The sequence below is a fragment of the Panthera tigris genome, chromosome B2 (genome assembly GCF_018350195.1).
Source record: "Panthera tigris isolate Pti1 chromosome B2, P.tigris_Pti1_mat1.1, whole genome shotgun sequence".
In the NCBI taxonomy this organism is placed as follows: Eukaryota; Metazoa; Chordata; class Mammalia; order Carnivora; family Felidae; genus Panthera; species Panthera tigris.
Genome location: NC_056664.1, coordinates 64,113,759 through 64,137,568, shown reverse-complemented (window position 1 = coordinate 64,137,568; position 23,810 = coordinate 64,113,759). Strand labels below are relative to the sequence as shown.

At 37.5% G+C, this 23,810-nt stretch overlaps 1 protein-coding gene across 2 annotated transcripts; it reads right to left on the bottom strand.

Moving 5' to 3' along the window:
* Positions 1–415: 415 nt before the first annotated feature.
* On the bottom strand, positions 416–21,608 carry OGFRL1 (opioid growth factor receptor like 1). Of its 2 annotated transcripts, none has more exons than XM_042986647.1 (7): positions 21,296–21,608; positions 17,126–17,212; positions 16,894–16,975; positions 13,478–13,556; positions 13,315–13,381; positions 13,063–13,208; positions 416–8,989 (listed from the first exon to the last, which is right to left on the bottom strand). In XM_042986647.1, the coding sequence occupies exons 1-7, from the start codon at positions 21,527–21,529 to the stop codon at positions 8,329–8,331; spliced, it is 1,356 nt and encodes a 451-aa protein (XP_042842581.1). In that variant the 5' UTR covers positions 21,530–21,608; the 3' UTR covers positions 416–8,328. The 2 variants fall into 2 exon arrangements, with proteins under 2 accessions (XP_042842581.1, XP_042842582.1); XM_042986648.1 differs by having other exon boundaries at positions 16,894–16,972.
* Between the last annotated feature and the right edge of the window lie 2,202 nt (positions 21,609–23,810).

Sequence of the window (23,810 nt, the reverse complement as noted above, 5' to 3'; positions counted from 1 at the left end):
CTGGGAGCTATGGTAAAAAGAGTACCCTAAAATTGTAAGTAAATCTTCAGCTTTATCTATAAACCTGGTAAATACATTAGATTTCCATTGAGATAAATGCTACACAATGTATGTCATGATCAAACATCTCATTTTCTTCTAGAATAATAGCAGCCACCATAAAGGAGTATCTCGAATATGTCCCTGGTGGTTAACCTACACTTTAATCCTTTCAAGAAACTCACAAAATAGATATTATCAATGAGAGACTAAATACCCTGAGAATTTACATGACTGGTCCAAAGCCACACAGCCAATGGTAATTGATGACTTTGCCATGTGGATCCAAGTCTCTCTGGCCTGAAAACCAGCTCTACTCCATTAAACAAAATGCCTCTTTGCCCTTACTTTTTAGTCCTTCAGGCTTTTTCTTGAACTTCTCTTTCTGACAACAGTCAAATCATCCTTTCGAAGATCTCAGACAAACTCAGCATTCTAAGGTAACCTGTCAGATCTCATTTGGTTCGCCTCATCTACCACTTCTTTGTTTATTCTTGTTCCTCTAAAATCTTCCTTTTCCAAAGCTGAGAGTTGATAAAACAGGCTATTTTAATCACAACGAAAATATGTTATACACCATTCGAAAAGAAAATATTTATATATTCATTGGTAGTGTTAAATATACGCTATGGTTATAAAAGTAGTAGCATGCTAACTATTATAGCAAAATTAATTAATAAACCTAGTCTTTCTGTATAGTTAAATCCATGCTGGCTCTCTAATCTCTGTCTTTAGTAACCTATTTTAAAATGCTCTTCCAATTAATCCAACATTTTCTCGGGGATAATCCCAAGGGCAGGATAATCCTTATATGTTCCCTGTGTCAGTTCAGCCTCTTAGTCACAATCAACGAAGCATACAATCACCTACAGGAAACCAAACTGCCCATCGTTACTTTTATCCAGGCTGGGATTTCCTTCCCTCCCTGGAACACCAGCTTGCCTGCTTTACATCACTTGAGGCTTAAAATAAGGAACACGCCACAAATCTTTTTTTCCAAATTCTCTCCCATATTAAATTCTATGTTCATAAAGACATGCAGACCCAATCTTGAATTTCTCACTATACTGAGAATCTCCAGCCTCCTAGGATTTTGCCTTGCCTACAGACATTAAACCTCTAGGGGAAAGATTTCTCTATCACCAGAATGCATCCATTCCTCCCTCATGACAATAACTGCTTGTGCACATTCCTCCCTACTAAACAATTCATCCCAAAGGGTGCAGTTAAAATCATGCTCACTCACCACTGTGGCTGCTGTTTTCTTCCTCTAAGTTTCTCAATTATGCACAATGTCATTTCATTCTGACTCTTACCACAGTCTATTCTTAGTTCTTTTGTCCTCTCTTTTGCTGCCTATCTAGCTCATCCAAGAGCTTGAGCCTATCCAAGCTCATCTTCTTCCTCATCCACACTGTCCAGTTATCTGGACAACTCTTTACTTTCACCTCACAACTGCATTTTTTGTAATCGAAAATTTGACTTGATACAACGATATAAGTGTTGTATGGTGCCAGCTGGCAGCTACACTTGTGGTGAGCATAGCATGATGTGTAGAGAAACTGAATCACTATGTTGTACCTGAAACTAACGTAACTTTGTGTGTCAACTATATTCTTATTAAAAAGACTAGCCAATTAAGTCAAAAAATATCATCTCCATGAGTTATTTTCATTTATCAGTGTTAAATATACTTTTAGAACTTTGCACTAGAGAAATGCAAAAAGATAAAATAAACATCCAAGTATTTACACATACAAGTGACCTGCCCTCCAAAATCTTGCAACAAAAGTAACTTCATATGTAAGTAAGATTTCACCCTTCAAAATAAAATATTTATTTTACAAAATAAAAGGAAAAAATGGTGACCTCATTGATAATCATAAAAATATATGTCTAATCATAGAAAAACAGCAAGTCATTTTCCCAGCTACTTAAAAATATTTTAATCATGCAAAACCAATATAATGTACTCTAACATAATGCTAAAATGTTAACCAAGATGAAGTGGCTTTTATTCATTTTACAGGATGTATATTTGGCAATAGTTTTTTAAAAATAATTACTCTAAAGGAACTCTAAATATAGTATTTCAGAAACAATATTTTAAAATACAGCAGTAAGCAACGGAAACTATCGTTCTTTATACATTTTTGGCATAACACTGCCATACAATTACAGAATTATAAAACAAGTGTTTCATAGTACCATACAGATCCAGAAACTGGTTACGACTCCTACCACATACACATGGTATTGGAACTAACAGACATGCACAGCATTCTGTAATTCATACTGCAGTAGAACACAGGGCACAGAGAAGACCCAGCAGCTGCTGGAGAGTCAGAGCTTATGTGCGAAGTAAAACACACATCTTTTGAAGAATCATACCCATTTTCTTGAAAGACTGAAAAAACAAAGGACACAATAGTTTCCAAAGTGAGATAGTGCCTGGACCCAGTTGGCCATCTATCTTCTTAGGTAATACTAACAAAAGGCCAATATCTTAAGAAATAAGGAAATGGTCTTTTAATAAAGTAAGTCTTTTAATAAAATAATAAAATAAGAAACAAGTAAATGGTCTTTTGATAAAAAGGAAAAAATGCTTATTAAGGGAGAAGCTAACACTTTGCTCTCAGTTATTTCTCTTGATTATAATGCCTCGATTGTATTAATGACAATTAATACACGGTCAACTCTCATATGGGTGATAGTTACTTCATGTGTAGACGATCACATTACTGAGTCTTAACTCAGCCACTCCCCCATTTTAATTTGTTAGTAAAATCACCAACTATTGATACACACTGGCAAAAAAAAATTAAACTTGGTATCTGATCATTTGCCTACTTCTATCAGTCTACTGAAAGGTTTCAGTTTACTGTAGAGTAGAAAGAAGTCATGGTTGAAATGGGAGTATTAATGGGATTCTGTTTGCCCGCCAATCCCTTGATCACCTATGCACAAAAAAACGGAGCTAATTCCAAAATCACATCCCTACCATAAAGCTTTCATGGATCTTTCCTCGTCTGCTTCCAATAATTGTGTCATTTGTACAAACCTAGAATTGGTTATTCTTTATTTCTGTTGTAGGTTTCTTGTTATTGTCTCTAATCTTTTGTTTCATTTGTATTTTCCTTTTCTCCGCATGAAACTAAATTTTCTATTAGCACCAAAAACAATAATGCTCATCTGACCAGAGACTACAGGACTTAAACATTTCTTAGAACCAAGATTATTATATAACTAATCTCTCTGATTGACATAAACTGTTCTACAAACTCTGCCATAAATTAAAAACGAGAATATGATAAATTTCATAGCTTAAATATATTTTCATAAGGTTTTGGATTTTTTGTTTAAAAAGAGTCTTTTAGCCTAACAAATTATCAATGTCTTTTCACTTTCACTTCATTTTTAGTGTACACTGAGTCATCTTATAAAAACTTTTAAATATATATCTATGAAAGAACAACTTAAAAGAACTTTGATTGAAGAACTAGGAGGAAGGGTGGGCGGAAATGGTATTTCAATGTTTCCCAAAATAGTTCTAAAGATTCAATTTACATAGCAAGTGTCCAATTGCTCACAATTTCCTAACTACAAAATGGTAGCAAATTATAACAGATATTTTGTGAAAATTGATAACATATTAAAATTATGTATAGAATCTAAGGTAACCCACCCTCTTCAGAAGCCGGGGATAAGAAAGCTCAACGCTCTTCTGAACCAGAGGAGGCTCTGAGGATCTGTCATGACTTTGGAGAGACTGGAACCCAGTGTGGGCTCCACTTTACCAAGATGCTCACCTGATTCTTACTCCCCATTCTGCACTCTACTTCCAGGCACAGTATGAGCCATAAAACAAAGCACTTAATTGTATTCTCTAACATGAAAACTTTAATTCAAGAAAGAAACATTAAGAAGCTATTTCCCACAAATAACTAAAACAATAATTCTCAACAGATCAAGAAAAAAGATGACAAGTAACATTCTAATCTAGGAAAAAAAGCAAAAACAGTGCTTTTTAAATGTTTTTAATAAGAAAAGTAATTTCAGATTCCTCCAACCATCTACTGGAATTAAACTTCTAAATAATTCTCTAATAGAATTCCATTTTCTACATCCATCTGCAGCTAAGAACAAGAAGTAAAATACAGACAAATATTACTTGTAGTAACTGAGAAATGTTTAAAATGAAATTCATAGCATGTAGCAAAATCAAACAAAAGCATAAGTAAATGTAACAATGTAGTTAACATTACTGTAAATACATTTTGTTAAACATAACACACTGTTGAACACTGTGGCAAATACACCTCCTTATGAACTAATACTATTGTCACAAAGGGAAATTTCTCCAAAATGAAAAAGCACCAAAGAAAGTTCATTAAAATAACTGATAGTCATGGTTTGGAAAGTTCCTCATGGTAAGATTTTACAATGGAGTAAAAATTTAAACTTCTGAATGAAAACCATCTACATTAGTTAAGGCACATCTGGACACCTCCAGGCATTCATATTTATAACTATATTATTATTAACTTCAATAATAAGGGATTTCTAAAACCACAGTCTGTCCCTGAACACAATCTGCTGGGTGGGCTGGATAACTAGAACAGGGATGGAGGCAGGGTAGTACTCACTGTCACCCTAGAAATTACCCACACAAATCTGTTCATGTAATAAACACTACAGAATTCAAAGCTGAAAGAAGTCAGTATATGTAACTCCTAATTTCTAGATCCTACATTGACTCCATCATCGTTCTCTATAACCTCACCTACATTTGAAACGATCCTAGCATGTCTAACTCCAGCCTACCTTCTATTTAACACATATAGCCCCAAAAAACAAAGAGGAGTTTTCTAAGCGGGAGACAAATTAGAAATCTTCAAAACCATTCCTATAACAAAGGATCCCCACTCAGCACAAATAGGCATGAAAGACCCATAGATGAAGCTATAATCAAGTAAGATCAAGAATGTCCTTCTTTTCTCAGGTTAGAAAATAAAGCTTTTAGAGGAGCCTCAATTATAGAAAGACAAAAAAAAAAAAAAAAAAAAGGCCCATTTACTCAAGAGTATAAATCCAATCATAACTCTATTACAAACTTGGGAAATTTAACTTTATACAATGAACCAAATATTCCCTATCAGCTCAACCAGTTTTTGACCACTTGATATGGGAGTTTACCTACAAAAATGGCTTTTTAAAGAGTAACAGATGTAACATTGCACTGTTTTTCCTTTTTTACCAGATCATATCTTCACTCAGATTAAAGCGTAAAAACTAAAAGCAATGTAGGTAATTTTATATAAAATATGAAACAAAATGACTATGATAGATATGAAATGACATTTGCATGTTTACATTGTTAATACTTAGCAAAAAAAAATCTTAGAACTTCTCTAGTAACTCCTGAGTTGCATATTTTATTTTATCCTCGAAGCTGAAAAATGTAGTCTCAAAATCAAAATTCAAAACAAAACTATGCAAAATAATTTTTGAACTGAGAACTAGACCTGATTTAGAAAAAGCAGACACATTTTCTCTTCTATCATGATTCTTTTGAGTTTCTTGTGAGATTGAGCATGAAACTGTATAATGGTACAATATTCTTAATGTTATAAACTTTTTCTCTGCTGTACAGAAATATATCTTGTAATTATATATCACTTTACAGTATTTCAAAATACTTTCACATATATTATCTCCTTAGAGATATGAAAGCACAAAATATTAGAAATGTACTAGACTAACCAAGCGATATAACATCTATCTGCCATGAAATGCAAGTAAATATTTTATCAATAGCCAATGTTTATATCCTCACAGTCCAAGGTACAACAATAAAGTCTATATATTTGCAAAGATTCAATAATGTTTCTAGCTATTTGGCCATGCTTCGCTGCATTTTTAAAACAGCTTCTCAGTAAATTTCTGCAAGCATATGGTAGTTTTTAAAAATACAAAACATTAGAGACAAACCCAGAAGGCTGTTTCATATCTAAGACCCACATAAATACGTATCTATAGATATTATTTAAAAAACTATTAATTTTACAAAGTATTCTTTATAGAAAAAAATTATAGACATAATTTTTATCTGCAAAAGGAATGACATCCTCTTATTTGTTCTCCACTGAGGAATTCTCTCATAAATTATTTGCGAATTAAATGTAGGAATCATACTGTTACATATGAATATGGATTTTAAAAACAACATTCTGGGAAAAGGCCACTGTTTATAAATGTAGGCCAGGCAGTTTCTCCCTTGAGACTAAATATTCTCAAATTAACTGTTGCAATCTAATCAAACCCCTAATTAGGAATAATATTCTAAAAGTTAAATTGTTGAATGAAGTGTTTTTATTTGTAAGGGCTCTGATACACTACAGTTTCTAAGCAATTCAGATTATATCCATTTATTTTAGTCTCTGCCCACTGTTTATTAATATTTTAATATCTAGTCACAAATTTTAAATATTTTGCACTTAGAAAGCAGTCTGAACACTTTTTCATGTATTCAAAATTGCTAAGATATTTTGAATTAATCATGTTCCTACAGTTCAGCTCAATGTAACAACTACTCTCATCTTACCCTGTAAAACTGTTTTTTGAGCTCTATGGGGACATTGCTATAAGCAGCACATTACAGGGTCCATACAAAAAAGAAATTGAAATGCAAAAGCAGAATTGTTTCTGCTTTTGTAGAAAGTAGAAAGCAAAAATTGGGATACTCTGGGAACCAGCAATGAGAAGATGCTTTATAACTGGAATATGATATACAGCTTGGTTAATAATATATTAAAAACTCAAGTTTGAGCAACTAAGATGCTTCATGTAAACTTCAAAGCAATAAAATCATACTTCTAAAGGCATACAATTGGTGTATTTTCTAGAAATCCTCTGCTGGAAATCCCCCGATTGTAAAGGTTAACAGAGGATGATATGATGTGACTAACAAATAGGACACAGGAAAAATTCTCTGGGGGTTAAAGTGAAATCTAAAAGCCCAAGAGACACACAATTGCCAATTCTTCTCTAAATGAAAGTGAATTTTTTTTCTATTAATTGCTTTAACTATATTTGTATGTATGCTTCGAAGTTCTCACCACAGTGATTATTTTCTGATGTGTAATATTAGTAATAATATGACAGAAAGTAAAACTACGTACTCTTAACCAATATTAACGCAATAAGTGCTTGCTAAAACTGAGAATACAGAATTTTAAATCTTCTGAATTTCAAGGTTTGACTACTTAGAGATACATCAAATTGTTTTCTTTTTTAAAGATACACTGGACTAAGCAATATTGTTAATTTCACAGCCCACAGAACACTGAGATAGTCAAGGTTTTAGGGACCACTGCCTTGTTACCAGTGTAAGAAGCATGCTATTTAAAAATGTGTATTTTCTTTCCTTATTTTTGAATTCTTTAGCCATTTGCATTCAGAAACAAGCACCGAATTTATATGGAACAGCCATAAAAGCAAAATCCTTTTCTTGGACTTTTGCATCAAAATTTGTTTTTAAGCATTTCACGTAGAAAAACATTTTTATTATTTTAAAAAAGCAAATTCTTGACATCATACAGTTAAAAGTGCCCCTCTGTTTGATTTAAATTTCAGTACAGGGGATCACTGGAATGTACCCTAGAAATGCACATGCTGGCCTACAAAGATGGCAAATGAAGGCAAGTGCAGAGACAGGAAAAGAGGAAAGGACAGTGGGAAGCCCAAGAAATGGGCTGGGTGATTATGGCTTCCTAAAAATATCCATTTCACATACCAGAATTTAAAAAGAAACATCTTGAGGTGTTGTAATGAAGATTCCAAATTACTTTCTGAATACATTTGAATCGACTAAATTTGTTTTCCCAGCTTTATGAATCCATAAATTGGGCAATTATGTGGCAAAATAATGAAATTTATCCTCTTGATTTTCTTCATGTAGACCGTAATCTCCCAAAAGAATTTATTTGATATATCAAATACTACATGATTATTTCCATATACACTGAAAATAATTTAAAAGCAATTATTATGTACAGAACTTGGAAACTCACATCCTAAAAGTGTTAAAGAATACATTCATTTATTGGGTCTTGCTTAAAACTTCTTACTAAATATTAAATTCATTATCATTCAAAATAAAAAACCAACAACAAACTGTTTACAACAGAAATTACAAACAGCTAAAATTTGAAATGACCTCTGTTCTTCAGGATATATTGTACAGTTTTTCCTCCCTTACCTATACAGGTTTGCGGGTTTTCTGATAATTCACTGTAATGGTACATCATCAGGGGAGCCTGTATTTCCAGGATTTTCACAGTCTTTGTTGTGATTTTCACCTTCCTCATCTTTTTCAGGAGGAATTGCAATTTCCTTCCTCTCTGTAGGATGGCTGACTGCTTTTTCCAGTTGAGAATTTGAATTTTCAGCATTACCGTCCTCTGTGTTTGACTTGGTGGCTTCACTGCCGGGCTCTGTGCTGGGCCTGTCTGCCTCTTCTCCAGCCCCTCCAGGTGCCGCTTTTTTTTCTTCAGCTGTTTTGCTATTCAAATGAATAGCTGAGGAGGAATTTTTAGAGTCCTTGGATTTTTTGTGCATAGAAGTTTGACTGATATGACCAGAAGTGGGAGGGGCAGGCATTTTCTGGGCTTTGCTTCCCTCTGACTGTTCTTTCCTCGGCGGTCCCCAGATAAAATTCTCTGAAGGCGTGTAATGTTTCTGGGCAAACCGTAGGAGCTTTCTCCTCTCTCTCCTGTCTCTAATTGTATAAACAAAATACTCCAGAGCACTCTGTTTAATATTGGGAATAGTGTTTTCTACAAGAGCTTCGTGAAGAATAAATTTTACAAGAGGAGATTTAAAACTTTCATATCCAAGCTCACCAAGGCTTTTGAGAATACGAGTGATTCGTAAATAGTTGTGCTGGGACCTGGAAGAGAGGATTGAACAAAAAATGTAGCGGGGAAATCAGGTGAGGGAAAGTAAGGGAATAAAAAGTATTAGAAAAATCATTTTTAATGGAACTGTAAGCCATGGAAACATGCATTACAATTTTAGTGAAAGTCATATTAGACACCATAAAAAGGATAAATTAGAAGTTATTAAACTCTTATACTTCAATGTAATGCCAATCTATGTGAAATTCAAATGTGAAATATAAATTCCTCTTGTTTCTTCAGTTCTTCATATATGAGAGATATTTAGGTCTAAAATTTATTCCCACTCATGTTGAATTGTTGTTTAATGTTAAATACACTGAGGATGTGATCTACTAGAGCATTTATTTGCAACGACGCCTGCTGTACTGTACCCACCACAGGTAACTAGTTCCAAACATGAATGTAACATCAGCTATCAGCTGAAGGTATGATTTAGAGTGCCAGCAAAATCCACCACACTGGCCAAGTCATAAGGTAAGCAACAAAATCCACTCTACTTTACTGGAACAATTCTGACAAAGGCTGCAAAACTGACTTATTTAGCAGAACACAGTTAACAGCATGGGCTCTGAAGTCAGACCTGGAGTTTATACCATGGCTCTGCCACATACAGCTATAAGAAATTATGGTATCTTCTTCTGACTCAATATGCTCACCTGTAAAGTAGGGGAAATGGCTAATATTTCAATGGACTTTTAGAAGAATAAAATGAGTTGAGACATGTTCAGGGCATGTAGAACTTAAAAAATATTAGATACTATTTAAAATCAATATTATTGCTATTATTTAAATCTGGTACTAAGGACCACCATATATGTACCTATCCCCACTTAATTACCTAATTGTCTTCCATCCATGCCTTCTCTCTCCTTCTTTTTCCCGAAGAATTTTAAATTTTACTTCTAATGGCATAGACTCCAAAGATGCCTTTTTCCCCAAATCGCACAAACTTCTTCTCTGTCCTCAAACTAAGGCCATTATCAGATGAATGCTTTTCAAGCTTATCTATCACAATTCATAATATACCTACCCTACATCACTGGGCCAATAGTTGCCTCATTTACAAATACCTGGCCACATCCTAAAAGAATCTTCAGCTACACATATTAATCATGTGTCATCAGCAGCTCAGGTATTTATTTACCCAATACTGACACGCAACCATAACAACCACTTATTTCTAACTTCCTAAAATCTGTTTTATACATCAGACATTGAACTTTATACAAGCAACGCATATACCTGCTTTGGTTTCCAGAAGTACTTACAGCATTTCACTTATAAATAACTAGCTAATTATTTGGGAAGGGTGCAGAAGGATGTTAAATTACTTGAGGGACAAAAGGGGGTGGTTCTATAGCCTTACATTTTAATAATAAAGTTTGTCTGGACAAAACAAAATTCTTAATGATTCAGGATAGATAAACACTGAAAAAGACAAGTCTGGCAGTTTTTATCATCCCCATTCTTCTGGATGTTTCCTACAAAAGTATTATCTTAATATTCAACTCTTTGAGGCCAAAAGGTAAAACACAGCAGGGATATATTTCAGCCTCATGAATCTAGATTTTTTAATAGTGGAGAAGTTAAGAGTCTTCTGAGACAACACAAATTTGAATGAGGTTAAGACAATCTGCCATTAACAGCAGAGATGACTTAGTGTTAGGTTAGTATGGGGTTTATACTCTCCAAAAACTTAAGCAACATCTGCTTCATAAATCTATGAAAAAGAGATATATGGAAAAGCGAGGGAACATTTTTCCTAAAAAATCCCAAAGATGAGTTATAGGATCCAACAAAATTTTCTATGTTTGCAACCAGCCCAATTGCAAACATCCAGTCGAAGACGAATGACCAAGATAATTCTGTACACATTTATCCGTATCTATACACTCTTCAATTTAAAATATTTACATTACATAAAATATGTACACAACAACCCAATATTTACACTGAGTTCAAGAGAATGAAAATCAGGACTATGGAACAAAATTGTACAAGAAAGAAATTGAGTGTGTCAGTATGATTTGAAATAAATTTCACAAATGAAGACAAAAAGGAAGAGAGGACACCAGCTGAAACCCACCCAATATTTTAAGCAGCCTCTGGGGTTGCAAAGCAGATAAAAGGGAGAAGGTGGGCTTCCCAACAGAAGTAAGGGCAGTTAAATAGCCCTGAAAAAGTCAGGAAGACTAGGTAGGTGAAGAGAGAATACACAAAAGGCAAGAACCAGGAGACAGGAGATAAAAGTTAGAAGCAATTCCAGGGTCTAAAATATGGCTCAGTAATCGAAGGTGATTACAAATAAAACTGGAAATACAGCTTAGTGGTTGGTCTATATGTTTGTATTCTCATGTTCAAAAATATTTCACTTCTTTTAGTCATGGTCACTTGTTCACTGAACATTATTTCATTTCACTTTCATTCAGTTTTTTTTTGGTCCGCTGGGCTACTATAAATATATTGAGTTTCCTGCCTACTCTAAAAAACTCAAGATGTCATACAGATTAAAACACAAATAAAAGCTCTGTGCAACACCCAGGGAAAGAAAAACGAGAGACAGTGGGTGGCAGAAAGAAAAGGATCTGAATGAGGCAAAGGGAATATGACAGTTAATTCAGGCTCCTTTCCCCTGACCCAAGCCAGGAGATCATTTTAATTAAAACCTTCAGAAGGGTTCTGTTTCCAACTGTCAGTTAGAGGATCTGAAAATAAAACCCCAAGGAGGATTTAAGCTGGCAAATGTTATTTTGTTCAGTGTTTATTCATTCAACAGTTACTAAACAAGATTTCTATTCCAACCAAAATTAACAAGTTGGGGATGGAGATTCTCTAAAATAAAAGTTTACCATCCTACATGTCAATAGGCTATTTGCATACAGCTTTCATGGACAGTGGGACATTAAGTGCTTAGAAATTCTGTGCAAAGACAGCGACCCGCATTGCTCAGGCAGAGGCATAATATACTTCTGCTGTAAGTGCCCTATATATATCAAATTTAACTTGAGTTATGAGTTAATGGGTCTTCTAGTCAGGATCATAAAGCTTTATGCCCATATCTTCAGTGTTTTAGTACAAGCTACCATTTTAATAGTGTTGATTATAACTAATAAAGTAAAAAGAAGGCTTAAACATTAATACTTATACTCATTTTAGCAAAGCAAGATGAAAGTTCTAGAAAAACACCAAAAAATTCAGTTAATTGATGCTCAAAACTGTTTTCAGCAAAGAAAAATTTCTTAGGTTAGCTTTTTTTTTTTTCTCGTAGTACTTGCCCAGTTCGGCTAATTATAACGTGCTTAAAAAAAAATGCTTTAAAGCTGCTGGTTTTATGGTCCAGCATTCATAAGCCACCCTATAATTAAAATGAAAAAAATTCAGTTTGCATACAAAGAAAATACTAAGAAAAATAAACTCTGGGTATAAGTATTAATGAAAGTTATAAATATCCAGGCAAAAAAAAAAAACAACCCAGCAAATCAATTCCAAATAAACTATGTTAAAATTCTCTTCACAGATTTTAGGATTTATTAAGCAAAAATGGGCTTTTGTTTTTACTTAAATAATGACGATTCTAATTTTCCCCCTTTTTTAGAAATGTACAAGCCCATTTCCTTCTTATAAAATGATTTTTTTATGTCATAGGCTTCATTTATAGATTTAGTCTAAGAAGGTACCATGCTTGAGGAACAGACTGTGCCACAAGAAGCTCACAGCCTAGCCGAGGGGAGCTGGAAAAATGCATACACAAAATAAGTACAAATGCCAAGATACATGCTATAAAGAGGGAGAGAGGCCACACTTGGCTTTGGGCAGTAGAGAGGTTTCAGGAAGAAACAGCTGTGAAGCAGAATGGCCTTATTTCTACCTGGAATTTCACTCTTTCTTATAGCTATTTTGTTGTGCTTTAGATGGGACAAGGAATAAAATGCATTTCAGACTAGCTTTTGAATTCAGATTCCTGGGTCCATCTACTAGTTAGCTGTTCCTATGTTCCACGGAGAATTCTAACCAAGAAAAGATAACATGCTGGCCCCTGGTGTGCCGCTGGGGCTTTACTTACTCATTCAGATGCTGAAATCTTTCCTGCCAGTTAACAGCACGAGCAACATTTCCAGTTTTATCAACCAGTTTTATTCCAAAAAATTCTAACATCATCTTATAAGCCAGGAGGAATCTTTTAATTGCTTCTTTCGTTTTTTTGAATTCCTAAGGGGGAGAAAAAAGTCAGCTGAAATGATTCAATAGTTACCAAGACAATAAAATAGCAATATTATTTGGTCATCGCATATAAAATGAAATGAGCTTGCATTACCTCAATTTCATATGTAGTTAATTCTTTAGCATAAAAATTCAAGCCTTGTTCTCTCAGGGGGAAAAGCCTATTTTTTAGAAAAATAATATTATTACATTAATGCTATCTGAAAAACATACATGATTGAATAGGACATGGTTCAAGACACATAAATGTAACTGACCATTGAATGTAAGTGTGGTTGTGCTCCAGCTTTTCATAATCTCCTTTCCACTTATTTAGAACTTCTTCAATGTAAACACCTAGACAGTAAACATTTAGAAAATGAGCCAGACATTTAAGATGTTGATGACATTTTAATATTTAATCAATCTTTATATTAAAACCTCTGAAATGTAATTATAGCATGTGAAAATATTGTTTTTAAAAAATGTTTATTTATTTATTTTCAGAAAGACAGTGCAAATGGGGGAGGGACAGAGAGAGGGAGAGAGAGAATCCCAAGCAGGCTTTGCTCTGTCAGCACAGAGCTCAATGTGGGGCATCCCAGAAACTGTGAGATCATGACCTGAGCCAAAATCCAGAGTCAGATGCTTAACCAACTGAGCCACCAAGGACCCCCACAAAAATAATGCTTTCAAAAGAAAAATACCTTATGCCATATGCTCAGTTATGTAATAAGCCTAATTTTTAAAAAAATCAGTGGCACCACAAATCACAGAAAGTCTATCAGTGTTACTCTAAAGCAGAGGCTGACAAAGTACGGTCTGCCATCTGTTTTATAAAGTTTTATTGGAACACAGCCATGCACATTCACATTTATATATTTTACACTACAATAGTAGAGTTGAGTAGTTGCAATAAAGACTAATGGCCCATGCACCTGAAAATATTTACTACCTGGCCTTGTACAGAAAATATGTACTACCTGGCCACTTTTTTTGTGGCAAAAAAAAGTTTGCCAACCCCTGCCCTAGATGGTCATATAGTTCTTTAAATACAAGACGGGATCAAAATGGAATGTAGGCAAAAAAAAAAAAAAAAAAAAAAGGAATGTAGGCCAGGAAAAAAAAAAAAAAAGGAATAAAAGAAAGGTGAGAGAAAAGAGAAGGGAAGAAGGAAAAATGAAAGAAAAAGGACCCAAGTTACATACAGTATATATCATCCAGCTTACTCTTCACAGAACTCTCCTAAACCAGTACTATTATCCCCATTTTACTAATGAGGACATTATGTGATTTGTTCAAAGTCACACACTAACAAAAGAGTAAATGTAGAAATAGAACACAGGTCTTTCTGTTTCCAAAAAGTAAGTCCTCTTCACCACATTTTATTCTTTCCTCATAAGAACTTATTACAGTTGACCCTGAACAACATGGGCTTGAACTGTATTGTAAGAATACAGTATATAATGCATATCACATAACAAAATATGCATTAATCAAGTGTTTATGCTATTGGTAAGGCTTAAAGTCAACAGTAGGCTATCAGCAGTTAAGTTTTGGGGAGCCAAAAGTTACACACGGATATTTGACTGCACAGGGGTTGGCACCCATAACCCCTATACTGCTCAAGGGTCAACTGTATAACAAAATCCTCCTGCTTCTCAAATTCTATGTCCTCACAATTGACTATGTGGCCAGTTAGTCAATTTTAAGGAAAAAAAAAAAAACAACACAAAATATTTCTCTAAATATAACTCATCTCATTCTTGTTTCTTCCAGAGATCACCAGTTTGTAGTAACCAGTTTGTACTCTTGGAAGGCTGAGTAAAAAGTTGTTTTTGAATCATACTATTGGCTTTATCAGCAATTTAAAACTATTTACCTCCATAATCTCCCTTCCAACTACCCCTCCACCTACTTACACAAGTAAAATACATCACTGCAGGCTTACGCTTATTGGCAAGTGTATGTGTATGTGTGTGGATACACCCACATGATAGGAAATTGTGTGAGTTGGTGTAATTTATATAATAAACTAGGACACATTTTATGTGACCTTAGATAAAACTCCTGACTCCCACCAACCTTACATGATTTCAAAATAAATTTTGCGATAAAAATTACAAAAAATTAATAACAGTGTTTGAATTCATTACTTTAAATTACTACCTCAAAAATAAATTCACCACTAGAAATACAAAAATAATTCAGTTAACTACTCTCATGTTCAATGTTTTTAATATTTGAAGGCATTACTTTAGGTGAATTTTATTAAATTCAAATCAGAGTCAAATTAACAATCATTGCATTTCTTCTGAAGGTTTTCTTGCCCCAGGTCCTAAAAAACCCTAATAATTTAATTAATATTATTTCAATTAGTAAATAAAACAGTGTGTTTTTATCATTAGTAAATACAACAGAACACTTTTATCCAGAGGTTTCCTACCAAGTCTGAGCAAACTTTTGGGACACTTTAATTAACATTAAATTAATTAAAGATCAGTGGATTTGGCCATTGGAGCACTATTCTTAAGTCCTAACTCCTAACTGGTGCATCTCTCAGTGCACAGTACAGGGAATTCCTCCTCCCAACATGCCATCCACCCTTCAGACAGCCTTCCTCCAGTTTGTTCACCAAAGAATACACAGTCCGGCTACTTGGAAAGCTTTGCAATGTATGACCCTCATTCCCTGACTCACTTGGCTGCGGATTTGGCTCAGATTCCACTAAGAGCAAAGAGCAGAAGCCAGGGCCATCTGGTCACTTCACAGAGATAAGGGCAAGGAGAAAAGCCAACTTTGCTGGTTTGACCTGGATAAAATTAGGATGTCCATCATGAACCACAGCATGGTACTTTGGTGAAATATGCATATTACCATAGTGGATGCATCCTCTCCCTATAGGGGGAGAATCTTAGAAAAGATCTTATAAGGGTAATTGTAGAATTGTGAAGGAGGAGGCAGTTTATTTGGCAGGGTTGAATGGAGATGTAGTGTCTCTATAGTTCCCTTCCCAGGATATTGGAACAGTGAACTGAGACTGCCAGGACCCCCTGACCCCTGAATCTAAAAATCAACAGGAAAGATCATTCTAATACAAATATTACTTTTCAATTATGTTCTAAATAATTTGGGGCTATGGCATAGTAAAAAAAATACTGAACTGTGGATCCTAGACCCAACCCTATAATCGAGTGACCAGACAAGTCAGTCATTCAAGCTTTAAGACCCAGTGACCTCATCTTTAAAATAAGGAAGATTAAAAAAATAAAATAAAATAAAATAAAATAAATAAAATAAAATAAAATAAAATAATAAAATAAAATAAAATAAAATAAGGAAGATTAATCTGATCTCCTCTAAGGTTTCTTCATAATCTAGTATTTTATGATCCTATAAATTTCATCTCTTTCCCTCTCACAAAAGTGGCCCCCACTACCTTTAAGACAATAGCCCCTGTGAACAAATGGTGGGAAAGTATTGCTAATCCACAGTTATTCCTCTAGAATTTGCCAAGTGGAAGTTCACAAGTCTAGGGTCTAGGGCTTTGGGGACACCTTAGACTACATAGCAAAGTAAAGCCAACCAATGAACAAATGCATTAAGAATGTACTGACCACAGAATAAACAAAGAATAACTAGGTGTATGTTATTATGTAACATTTGCTTTTTACCAAGGTAGCAGAGTACTCACCATCTGGCTTAAAAGGAATTTTATTCTTATAAAAACGAAGATTGCTCAAGTCATTTTGATATCGGATATCTTTGAAGTTCTGCTAAAGGAAAAAAATACATCAATCTCCAGCATATGGACATATAAAAAAGGCACAAGGACCCTTCTTGCATGTTTGCTCACTAGCACCACAAAATAACAAAAACAGAAGGGAAATATTTTACATTGTAGAAAAAACATTCTATACTCTTACTGGGTACTGATGTCGGTATTTGTACAAATCCCTCGCAGCATAAAAGCTTCTCTTTGGTTTGGCAGTTGCTTCAGTGGAATCACCACCCTAAAATGAAAAGTAAAATTCCATTTACATGTTGAAGCACAATAATTTCACTGAGAAATTTCTGTAACACCTAAAATAATGAACATCCATAAGGAAAGCCTGAAAAATGTCGAGCTGTTCAGAATGACAATATTATATATTTGCTTTTAATGATGCCTACTAGCAACATTTGTTGGCATTCTATTTGCCTGATTTGAACCCAATAACATTTGTCCTAAAATGTTTTACTAAATAAAAAATGATACTATTCACCAAAAGCCTATGGAGGCCAAATGTTCTAGATTAATACTCATTAGAAATGGAACTCAAAATGAATTTAAGACATTTACCTTACCAGAGGTTACACAAGTGATTCTATGACCAAAATTATTTTTGAATACATAATATTAAAAAATTGTTAAGAAAATAAATTCTACAAAGAAAATTATCATTGATTTGCAACATTTAGCTGAACTTAAAGGCAAATAATACTCATGAAAGGGAAAGGGGATTTTTAAAACAACCTAAATAGCTTTCTAAACTCCATCCTTTATTGCACCATAACAAGTATACAAAGGCATGAATAATCTGTTAATCCAGTGATAACACTATGTGACATAAATCAGCAAATTTATAATATATATACACAAAGTAGTAAAAGCTCTCAAATGGAATGAACTTCAGATTGTAGTAACTTATGTGTGGTAGTTCATCCATACTACTTAAATTCTAAAAATTCTCACCACCATAATGATTTTAAAAGTATAAGATACAGGTCAATATAATGGATTTAAATTCTCTAACTATATGTATTGTTATAATGCATTAAGAAAGTGTTTTGTGTCCCATGTCATCCAGGACAATAAGACAGATAACAATAATGAAACAGAAGACAATGTTTAGGTCTGAATATTCATTAAGAGCTTCACCTCCCAAATCCCTTTCTCATCATCCCCCACCCCCATCTGTATTGACAGATTAGCATCCTCCAAGCAATTTTCACACATTTTTCAAGTGGTGTGATTCTCACTATTACTACAAGTATAGAGATACTTACTTTAACACCAAATCCTCTGATGTTTAACATTAGCTACTCTGTCATGTTACATAAGCAAGGAAAAGCTTAAATTCTGGTCCTTGCCACACGTTTCAAAATAGCTCTGCCTAGCAAGTTTCTGAATCTATTTAGCCTGAGCTACAACCATATGAATCATCATCTTACATTTGTACAGAAAGCACTTTTCCCATTTACAAAGCACTTACATGTATATTATTTCATTTGATTTTTACGACACACCTGGATGGCAGATATTAGTGTTTCCCTCTTAGAAACAAGGTAACCCAGCCTTAGAGAAGTTCAACAAGGCCCTCGAGCTCAGTGACAGCACAGGATGTGGAATTCCAGGCTCTGGGCTGCAAGTCCAACTAATTAGGCATGAATCCATTTCAGCTCCACTAAAAGTGAAGGAGCATTATAGAAACCTGGGTATAATGTCAACAGCCCAAGACCTGGGCTGTCTTAACTCTGTTACTTATTTGTGAGGCCTTAAGCAAACCACTTAACTGAATCTTAGTTTTATTATCTGTGAAACAAAGATAATGACTCATGCCCTACCTATTTCTCCAGATTATTATGAGAATGACTGCATCCTCCAACCTCTAAATGTACCAACCTGCAAGCATCTATCTTTGTTCCTCCAGCTTCTGCTCCTTTTGGAATCTCTACCCTTTCCCCTCTCACCTGCCCAGTCAAGGATTTTGTTCCTTAATATATTGTTCCTATTCCCTGCATCATCAAAATTTCTCACTCTTCTGGATCATTCCCCTCAGCAGACATATGTGTACAATTTCTAAGCTTAAACATATGCAATCTTCCTTGACCCAAATCTCCCTTCAAATACAGAGCCATAGCTCTGCTTCCTGTTTTGATAAAATATCACCAAACAATTGTGCATAACCCCTATCTCCTCCTCTTCTCCCATGACACACCCCAATCAGGTTTTCATCCTCAGCATTCCATCAAAATGGCTCTTTCAATGTCACTAACTAATCTCCATTTTACCAAACCATTTCTCAGTGCTCAACTCAGGCAACCTCCCAGCAGCACTGGGCCCGTGAAATATCTCCCTCCTTCCTGCAACACTGTCAGATGTCACACCTCTCCTGGTTTCTTCCTATCTCATTGGTTGTCCCTTGTCAGCCTTCTCTTTAGGTCCTCCTCTTCTGCATAGGTTCCAAATTGAGGAGTGCCCAGGGTTTAGTCCTTATTCCTCATCACTCCTTAGTGACCACATATCTCCCCTGACTTTCCACACCACCAACAGACTGATGACTGCAGTTCTGGACTAAGGCTCCGTTCATCGATATAGTTAAGAACTCCACTTAGACGTCCAAGAGGATATAAAATTCAGGGGAATTCTTAATTTAACCTCTGATGATGCTTTTTCCCTAGACTTACTCATCTTACTTATTGGCGCCATCATTTGTTAAATATTCACTTGAACTAGGAATACAGCAGGTATTCCTAGGAGGTAAGAAGTAATCAGACTGGGATATATTCTAAAGGTAGCTCCAGTAGTACTTGCAAATGACTATGGGGAGAGGGAACAAAAGCAAAAATAAAAAGGAGATTTTTAAAAGAAGTTAAATGGTGACACTAACAAAAATAAATCACTAAAGGGGAAAAGGGAGGGCTGCTGTGGTCTACCATTTTCTGGGGTCACAATTAACTGAAACATTAATTATGAAACTGTTTTATACAGAGGGACCTGGTTAGCTGGATTGAATCTGGGCTGGAATTTTTTGATAGCCCAGACTTCCTTGAGAAGGTTACTTAATTGGGAGACAAGAGAAAGAGAAAAACTGGAACCTAGCCTCTAATACTTTTTGAGGGTTGAATTTGCAATTCAAAATGACCCATCAGCAATCCAGAGCACAAGGGGCAAGGGGATCTGCACAATATTGACAGGTTAAAGGTTCTACATTGGTCACAGACATACTTGGGTTTGCATCATTCTCTCCCTGAGTATTCTTGGGCAAGCTTCTACTCTCTAAGCCTCAGGTTTGTCTAAAATGGGGATTAAAAACAGCAACTCCCACCCAACCCCCGAAATCGCAGGTGACTGAAACAACGCGTTTAGCATAGAGCCTGCACTAAGACTTTGTCTTCTCCTCACCTAAACAGAGATGATCATCCAGATGAAGGAGGCAGCCTTGGCTGTAATATTTAGGTGGTGACTCCTCTACTCCAGTCAAGCAACCAGTGGTCATATTTGACTTTGGGCTCCATTTTTTTTTTTTTTCACTCTCATTTCCCCCTAGCTATAAAGAGGAGGGCCTAATACAGAACCACAAACCTTAACATACCTCCAGGATGCGCACTTCTCCAGAGGGCTGGCTACACAGTTCCCCCTTTCTAAAGTTTTCTGAATTATTTTCAGTCCGTCAGAGGTTAATAGGGAATATTTACCTATTTACTAACCTCTCCTCCAAACTGTATTAGCCAAATGATTTAAGGACAGTTGGATCAACAAGTCTCTGGGTGATACAAGAGTTCTGCAGAGTGCCCTGAACTCCTCAGTTGAAAGGCCTTACTTAGGGCGTTTTAACTTCGGATGGGGGTCTCCTACCATACTCTGAATGGCTGTAAACCCCACGGTAGGGGAGGGTGCTCGCTGCTCCTCACTTGCAGTCCCACCTTATTCTGGGTAATTTTTCCCAATGACACGCACTAGACCGGTTTTCACAATCCTCTATTTTTAGACAGGTTCCTCCCACCCCACCTTCGCAGCACCCAGCTGCGCCGCAGAGGCAAAGAAAACACCCATTCAAGTTGGGTTCTGCCCTCAGGGACTTTCTCGTAGTGCCCGCGGTCAGGCCCCAGGCCGGCAGCGAAAGGCTCCGGCACCGCAGGCCCCCAGGTCCTCGGGGCTGCGGGACGGCGGCCGGCGCGGAGGGGTCTGGCCGCAAAGGACCGGCAGCCGCCGGCGCCCCTGCCCTCCGTGTGCAGGGGTCGCTCGGCGTTTGCTCCGGCCCCCGGCGACGTCCTTCCTCCCGGGGCAGGGGCGCCCCGGCCCGGCCCGAGGCCACCGCGGGGCCGCGTACCTGCTCGGCGCCCGCCGCCTCGGCGTCTCCGTCCGGCGCGGGGCTGGCGCGGGGCCGCCCGCCCGCTCGCTCCGGGGGCTGCGCAGGCTGCTCGGGCTCCTGCCCCGGGCCCTCGCCGCCGCCGCCCGGCCCGGGCTCCTCGGGCTCGGGCTCCGAGTCCGTCTGCCAGGTGGAGTCGCAGTCCTCCACGGTGGTGGGCTCGCGGAAGCTGACCCCGCCGAGCAGGTTGCCCATTGAAGAGGCGGCGGCGGGCGCGGGGCTGGCGGGCTGCGGAGCGCGGGACGGGGCGCGGGGCGCGGGCTGCGGCAGGCGCGCTAGGGCCCGGGCATGGCCGCGGCCAGGGCGCTGGGCGGCAGCCTCGGCCCGCCCGCCACCGCACTGCCTCAGCGCGGCGAGCGGCAGACAGGCACACTCGCGGGGAGGAGCCGGCGGCCCCGGGACCGCCGCCGCCGACGCTTGAACCCGCCCATCTGGTTCCTTCCTCTCCCCACCCGCGGGAACCGGCGCCGGCCCGGATCCCTGGGGAGCGTAGTGCCTCCACTCTCCCCACCCCCACCTGGCCTGAGCGCGGACAGCCTCAGCCCCGGGGACACACCTCACTTTCCCCTTCCCCCCACCTCCCCGGAAGGCCTGCCTTCGCGGGGCCTTTGACGTCTCCAGGGAAGGATCGGGATCTGCTGCTGTTCACCCGCTCCTCTCCACCCCTACCCGGGCAGGGCAACCAGCTTGGGGCTCCTCCCAGCTGAGCGGGAAGAGTGGTCCCGCCCAGCTCTGGGAGCCACGGCTGGGGTGGACGTGTTATCGAAGACAGTTATCACAGTCTGGAGGCCAGTCCTGTCCACACCTCCTCCCCCTCTCCCGGCTGGTCCGGGAAAAAGATAAATTAGCCACAGCAGAAGAAGACAAAAGCTAATGGTGATGGGGCACCACACATCAACAGAAAATCCCAGCTACCACGACTGTAGGTATTTAGGGCAGCCACCTAGAGACCCCATGGACTAGATAAAGTCAAAGCTATCTGTCACCTCATCTAATGAGCAAACATCTCTTGAAACAAAAGGAGCAATAATAGCTAAACTTCTTCATTGATCTGTGGATTGTTATTACTATTACCCACTCCAAATCTATACTCTGAGTAGAATAAAAACTCAGAATCATAGGCCTCTTGGTCTGTTCTGTAAATGAAAGGAGGAGGGAAAACATGTTCTAGAAATACTTAAAGATAAAATAGCATGATGAATTCAATATCCCACAGCAAAGTGACTAGTGTAAACTTTGTGTTATGGCCTGCTAACTGGAAAGACAACCTCTTGAAAGCAGTCATGTCTGTGTATATATACCACAACTGTGTATATATACCACAACCTGGCAGGTACTTGGTAAACATTTATTGAATAGGAACTGAGAAAATAGGTTAGATATATAAGATTATGTCTTATAAATTGGTGCACTTAAAGTAGGTAGTTTCTTTTTAAATATTTCATGATAAAATGGGAGACTGAATCAAATCCAATGGTCTATTTCTAGGGGAAACAATCAGGTGAACAGAGTACCCATTCTATAGATAAATCAGGTTTGCCTCCCTTCAAGCATGCTTCAGGAGATCCCAGCTGTGGCTCTATCCCTAATCAGTTTCTGACCTTGGACAGGTCACAAACTGTGACCTACTTTAAACCTAACTTTAAACCTAAACCTCAACTATAAAATAGGACCAGATTTGGGACACCCGGGTGGCTCAGTTAAGCATCTGACTTCAGCTCAGGTCATGATTTCGCAGTCCATGAGTTCAAGCCCCACATCAGGCTTTGTGCTGACAGCTCAGAGCCTGGAGCCTGCTTGGGATTCTGTGTCTCTATCTCTCTCTGCCCCTCCCCCACTCATGCTCTGTATCTCTCTCTCTCTCTCAAAAGTAGGACCAGATTTTATTTCTGGGGTCCCTTAAAGGTCTCATTTTCTGTAGTCCATGACTGGGAAAAGCTCTAAAACCAATAAATAATAGACACCTAAAAAAAACAAAAAAACTTACACAAAGACTTTTTTTGATCATAATGGCTCAGTGAAGAAAAAATGGAGCAGCAGTAGAACACATGAATCCAACTGCTCATATCTGGGGATTTGGATTCATCTTCCATTGGCAGAGAACCAGACCACATTGCAGAAGTAAATGCTGTCCATCCAGCCATAAGCATTCCAGACAGAGGGAGTCTAGGGGTAATTGCTGTGCCCAGGTGCCTAATCGGTTGGTCTAGTTTTATGTAGATTAAAGTTGGCCTCATATTCTTTGCTTTCCTTCCATTGAGAGATGGAGTCTAATTCCCTGCCCCTTAAATGGGGGCTGACCTCAGTGGATTGCTTTGGAAATTAGAATATGGAGGATTTTCAAAAATAGACTATCCTGAATTTTCAAGGTTAAGCCACAATGAGACTTGCATCTTCTACTCAGTTTTCTTGGAACATATTCTCTGGTAGGCCTGAGCCGCCATATACGAAGTTTATTATGAGACTGCCATGCTGG

Excerpts from the sequence above, each read along its gene's own strand:
- OGFRL1 (XM_042986647.1), bottom strand. The coding sequence starts at position 21,529 with ATGGGCAACCTGCTCGGCGGGGTCAGCTTCCGCGAGCCCACCACCGTG. Across the intron at positions 16,976-17,125 it reads AATACCGACATCAGTACCCA|CAGAACTTCAAAGATATCCG; the intron begins GTAAGAGTATAG and ends TTTTTCCTTTAG. Across the intron at positions 13,209-13,314 it reads TAACTACATATGAAATTGAG|GAATTCAAAAAAACGAAAGA; the intron begins GTAATGCAAGCT and ends TCTCCCCCTTAG.